The sequence below is a fragment of the Microtus ochrogaster genome, chromosome 8 (assembly GCF_000317375.1).
Source record: "Microtus ochrogaster isolate Prairie Vole_2 chromosome 8, MicOch1.0, whole genome shotgun sequence".
Lineage (NCBI taxonomy): Eukaryota > Metazoa > Chordata > Mammalia > Rodentia > Cricetidae > Microtus > Microtus ochrogaster.
In genome coordinates this window covers 72,616,701-72,622,484 of record NC_022015.1, presented here as the reverse complement: position 1 = coordinate 72,622,484, position 5,784 = coordinate 72,616,701, and the positions used below count along the sequence as shown (strand labels likewise).

Below are 5,784 nucleotides of genomic sequence, written 5' to 3'. Positions count from 1 at the left end.
CCTTAAAGAGTGGGGCGGGGCGGCTGAAGCCGCGCCCCCCCCACCCAGAGAGGGGAGTGGTCTGCCCCGCACCCCCAACAACCAACCTAGTACCAACCCAAAAGTAGTCCGACCCAGTACCCAGCCCAAAAGAGGCCTGACGGTGATCTAAGCTCTGGCCTTTTGACTGCACAGCATACTGACTTTTGTCCTGGGGGGGGGGGGGGAGAACAGATATAACCGACGGCTAAGCTACCTGGCTGCCTTAACTAAAGCCATAAAGCTTTTCTCTGTCACCCTCTCCTGCTCCGTAGGGTACTCAATCTGGTCCACTCTGCCCACAACCAGAAGAGGGAAAATCCCTGTGAGGCAGACAAAGAACTCTCGAGTTTCATAAACCTTCCCCCCACACAAACTCACACATACACACACGCCCACGCACATGGGGCTTTCTGAGACTGTCCTAGCAGAAATAGCCCTCTTCTCTGGAGTAGTTATCAAGCCAGGTGAGAAAACTGCTTGTGTTGGCCCCCTATAGGGCATGGCTAGGCTTCCCTGAGATTCCTAAGGCCCACCCACAGGCACAAACAGGAAGTTGGCCTGTGTTTCAGGGAGGTACCAATGGCTCCCTCCCTAGCACACCAGGTACACTGTAGAAAGGCTTAACTTTAAAGTTATCTGAGCTGTACCCACTGACTGTGTAGTTGGACTGCAGGAGACCAAGGTGAGTTTGGTCTCCTCTCAAACCCACCCCCAGTAACAGCTGCTGAAGACCTAAAGCTGCCCCTCCTGACAGCCGTGCCACAGAGTGGCGGTCTGAAAACAGCTACAGTTCTAATTTGACCCTTCTGAACCAGACCTGTCCAGGTCTCTGGGACATTCTTAAGTCAACTAAACACAGAATCACATGTCTCCTCCCAGGTGATTTGCCTCAAGCCGCTTTCTTTGAGTGTGTGGATAGAAAGTGGCTCCTTGGGACTTTACACGCAGGACATAGGGACTGACCTCTTCCTGCCTTCTAGGCTCCAACAGCTCCTGAACATACCTGGTGTCAGCTCTCGCTGTGGGGAGTTTGAGGCAGGTATGGAGTGGAATGTGTTTGTGTACCGGGTGTGTTAGCTTCCCCTCCTCCTCCTCATCATTCTGGTTTGAGCTGTGTGGGGGTGTCTGCTTGGAGGGTGGAGCAAGTCAAACAGGCAAATGTGTATCTGTTTCTCCTTGCTGATTGTGCAGCCCGCACAAGCTCCTAAGTGAAGGGTTTTGAGAACAAATCAGGCATTCTAGGACGAGCAGACTATGGAGTCCATGCCCTTACGAGGTACAAATGGTCCCGTTCTGTACATCTGGAAGGCATGACTGATTTAAATATTTCAGACCCTGGATGAGGCCCAGAGCAGCCAACTGCTGGGAATGATTACTGCAGGATTAGAGAGGCCTGGCTCCAGCCAGTCTGGGAGAGACCCCCAAGAAGGCAGACCCTGGAGGAGCTACCCCCAGCCCTAGGTTCTTCCCCACCAACAACAGCTTTGCAAAAATTTGCTTCAGCTTTTTATGGCTAGAGTTCTTAGGAAACCCTGGACTCTTCCCTCTAGTTCTAAAAGCTTCCTCTTGGGTTGACTTGAAAAGGGAGTAAAATTATCTCCCCTATACCTGAAGCAGAGGCTTTCCAGCACCCCCAATCTGAACATCTTGAAATTGGTACTTCAGGGTATCAGAGGAAAAAGGTCATTTAGCAATATGCCTGGCAGTCAGTGGGTCACTTCTTCCAGTTCTCTGGTGCTCCTTACACTGGGGCATCCACATCCCAACAGACTCCAGAACAGCAAACGTGAAGACAGGGAAGAGAGAAACCCCCAGGCTCTGCATTTTTCAACAAATCCCCAGTTCTAGCACACAGGGAGAAATGGGAGGTTTCCATTTCCAGAGAGAAACGCTGAGGGTAGAGGGTTAGAGACAAGAATAAGCCCACTGTGTTTTTGAGATGGGATTTTAGTAGCCCAGGCTGGCCTTGAATTGTGTAGCTTAGGGGAGCTTTGAACTCCTGATCTTGCTGCCTCTACCTCCCAGGTGCAGGAATTAAAAGCATTCACCACCACACCCAGCTAGGGCTCATTCTTGAGTCTACTCTGAGAGATGTGAATGGCTCTCAGGAGGAAGGACAGCTGGTATGTGGCCCACTGACCCACACTAGGGGTCAGGAATGTTATGCTGTCCTCAGGTAAGCTAACACACCACCCTGTCTCCCTATGCCTAGGGAAGGTCTATATTTAGGGGTGGAATGTGAAGATCCTGTACTTCTCCCTGCTGGAAGTGGGACAGGAAAGGCTAAAGTGGGGGAAAGACCTGTTCTGAGAGGAAATCGAGTTAGTTTGGGGAGACATCTGGTGGACAAAGGAAAAAAGGCACGGAAACAAAGACAACCGAAATGTTTCATTCAATCTGGAGAAGGCTCCAGAGTCCTCACTCCAGCTGTCGGAGGCAGCACACAATGGAGTCAGTATCCAGGGGGCAGGCACAGAGGGCTCACAGAACTTTCCATGGTTCTACTGCGATACAGTCCACTGGGAGGAAGCCCCCATCTTTGAAGCCGAGAATACAGGGATAAGCACCTAGGATCAGATCTAACAGGTGCAGCTACGTCATGCCTGGCTCTATGAGCAGAGAGCGGAGGCACTTGGTGTCCACTGCATCACTCTGTTTCTGAATGCCTGGATGCTGACTTTCAGCAAGAAGCCTCCTGTTGTAGGGCAGTTCAAGGCCTGCCCTCATTGTCTGACCTGCTCACTCCCACCTTGGGTTTGAGTACGCTTCTCTGCTTGGATCCTTTCCCCAGCGGCTCGCAGGGCCTTCTCTCAGTTCTCACATGCACTCTGCTCACATACCTTTTTAGACTGCTTAACAAAAACTGGCTGGAGCAGTCTAGCGTTCTTCACTTTGCCTCATTCCTGTCACCAAAATGCTGGTTCTTTGGAGACAGACCTTGCCTTTTCCGTGCTATATATAAAAACAAACTATAAAAAAACCAGCAGAAGGCCCCCAATAACTGCTGAGTTAAATTTTGTTATCACAGAACCCAGCCCTAGGCCGGGAAGGTTCCACAGCTCAGGACTATATGGGAGAGGAGTCTTAGCAGAAGGCCAAGACTCTGTGTTAACCTGGGCCATCAAGCTCCTGTTAGTTAGCAAGCAGCTATGCACTGCTTTCACCTTGAGGACTTGGTGCTATCTGGCTGGTAGGGACTGGGGTCCTGGCCTAAGCAAGTCTCAGAGTTCTGGTGCCCACCACCTTTTTTGCCAGAAGAGGGCTTTTTGGTCACTAGTCCATTGTCATCTTTGATCTTCTTGAGTCGGGCTTTACTCTTCGGTGGGATGAAGAAGGTAAGGGAACTCTTGTTGAACTCCAGTGGGAAGACACCTACATCTCCATCAAAGCGATTCTTGGACACCTGCAGATACCGTTTCCCTGGCCCAGTCACCAGCTTCCTATCCTGCAGGATCATAACATTGTCTGCTTCTTGGCTTGCCTGCAGGAGAGAGGGTAGGAGAAAGAAGACATACAAGTAAAAGGAAGGTTGAGGGTTCATGGAGGAGAGGCACAAATAGGAGAAGGTGGAGCTGAAGAGATGATCCAGTGGCTAAGAGCACTGGCTGCTTTCCAGAGGACCCAGGTTCAATTCTCAGCACCTAAATGGTAGCTCACAACGTCTGTAACTCTAGTCCCAGGAAATCCAATGCCTCCTTCTGGCCTCTGCAGACACCAACATGCATGTAATGCAAAGATAAACATGCAGGCTAAATACCCATACACATTAAACAAACTTTTCTAAACTTTATTTTTATTTTATATGCATTGGTATTTTGCCTGTAGGTATGTATTAGAATGCCAGATCCCATGGAACTGGCGTCACAGACATGAGCTGCCACGTGGGTGCTAGGAATTGAACCTGGGTCCTCTGGAAGAGCAGTTAGTGCTCTTAACCACTGAGCCATCTCTCTAGCCCCTACACATTTTTTTTTTTTAAATAATGGGGAAAGGGAAAAGTACCCCCTATCACCAAGCTCTTTAAACAATGAATCCCAGCTGATGCTAGAGCTGCTGACTTCCCAGCCTCGTAACCAGCTTGCCGCTGTCTCAGACTCTGTGCTGCTCCCTCTGCCTGCAATGTCTCTCCTCTGTAGTGGATTATCCTATATCTACCCAGCACATTCTCACCAATCATCTGTTACTTCCCTAAGAACCACTTTTGATCCTCTAAAGATAGTATCACCAATTTTCTTTTTTAAGCTTCTGCATTATTCTTGTTCCATGTTTGTTCCAAAGCAACATATTTTTGCTCCTCAACCTGAACTCCCCTTGCCTAGCTCAGGCCCGACATGTAAAAGGAATTTAGTATACCACTGGAGGCTTCGGGATGGAGCTGGTCCTGTGGCCCAGGAGGCCTTCCCTTATTTGATAATCTGATACTTACTGTCTGGAAACCTCAGTACAGCCACCGAGAAGTCTCCCCAGATGTCACAGGATGACGCAGACTGCCCACCATGTATTCGTGCTGCCTATCATAGCTCTCACCCCACTGAGCTGCAATGATGACGTCACTCTTTTCCCTACTAACAGATGTGAGCTCCCCGATGGCAAAGAACCAGCTACGATCTCTTGTATTCCTGGCCCATGTATTCCTCATGTCACAGCCCCAGAAGTGCTGCCTCCTGCTTTTTCAGGGCAGTCTGAGGAACTAAGGCTGAAGGAAGACTGTCTCTAGGTACGCCTGCTCTCTAACTTCTCAGTGCTTGAGTGCCTCAAAGCCGACTCACCTTGGCTGAACCAAAAATGGAAGCTGTCTGCAGCTCCTTGTCGTCATCCTCCTTCCGTGGGTGAATGACCAGAGTCACGTGGCAGCTGTTGTCTGTCGCAAACTTCCGAAAGGCTCCAACGATGTAGTCCTGAGCTGCAATCCTGCAATGGAATTCAGCAATAAAAGAAGTGAATGGGTGGAAAATACACAAACTCTTGAGCCAGTCATTCCATACAAACGATCCCAGCCCTACACAACTCTCTTCTGCTTAGGGACTCAGGTTCCTGGACAACTCCCCCTGCACAACCTCTCAGAAAGTAACAGGACGATGATTGTCCCTAGAGGTCAGCTTCACGACAGGACAAGCGCGCTGGAGTTAGACAGGAAGAACTCACCTGTCAGAAGAGAACTGCTCATGGCCCATCATGAACTGCAAGTTGTCGATGACCACATGACAAACATCATAGACGTAGACAGCGTGTTGCATTGTATCTATTACAGACCTGGAACAGAGAAGCAGCGATTCAAACAACTACAAGCAGTCTCAGGACCCCCTGCAGGGAGAAGAGCTTGCATTGGAAAACGCTGGTATCATATGCTCTTCTGACTTCCCACTCTTTGGAAACTGCAAGCCTGTCTAAGGAGACTGGGAAAGTACTCTTACTGGGGCTGGAAAGGGAATAAAAACACAATGTATTGGGATCTCTCAAAAATGAAAGCCCAGGCATGGTGGTGCACGCCTTTAATCCCAGCACTCTGAAGGGAGAAAGAGGTGGATCTCTGTGAGTTTGAAGTCAGCCTGATCTACAGAGTGAGTTCTAGGGCAGTAAGAGCTACCTAGAGAGACCCTGTCTCAAGTAAATAGATAGATAGATAGATAGATAGATAGATAGATAGATAGATAGATAGATAGATAGATAAACAGATTAATTAATATTTCAAGACTACTTTTTTTTTTTTTTTTGGTTTTTCGAGACAGGGTTTCTCTGTGGCTTTGGAGCCTGTCCTGGAAC

General features: G+C 49.1%; 1 protein-coding gene across 1 annotated transcript in view; it reads right to left on the bottom strand.

Annotated features, from left to right (window-relative positions):
- Positions 1-2,389: 2,389 nt before the first annotated feature.
- Twnk (twinkle mtDNA helicase) overlaps positions 2,390-5,784 on the bottom strand; it is a 6,441-nt gene continuing 3,046 nt past the window's right edge. The window contains exons 3-5 of the mRNA XM_005352350.2: positions 5,167-5,274; positions 4,791-4,932; positions 2,390-3,502 (exon numbers count right to left, since the gene is read on the bottom strand). Of these exons, the coding sequence (XP_005352407.1) occupies positions 3,182-3,502; positions 4,791-4,932; positions 5,167-5,274 (571 nt within the window). The 3' untranslated portion in view covers positions 2,390-3,181. The remainder of the gene's footprint in view (positions 3,503-4,790; positions 4,933-5,166; positions 5,275-5,784) is intronic.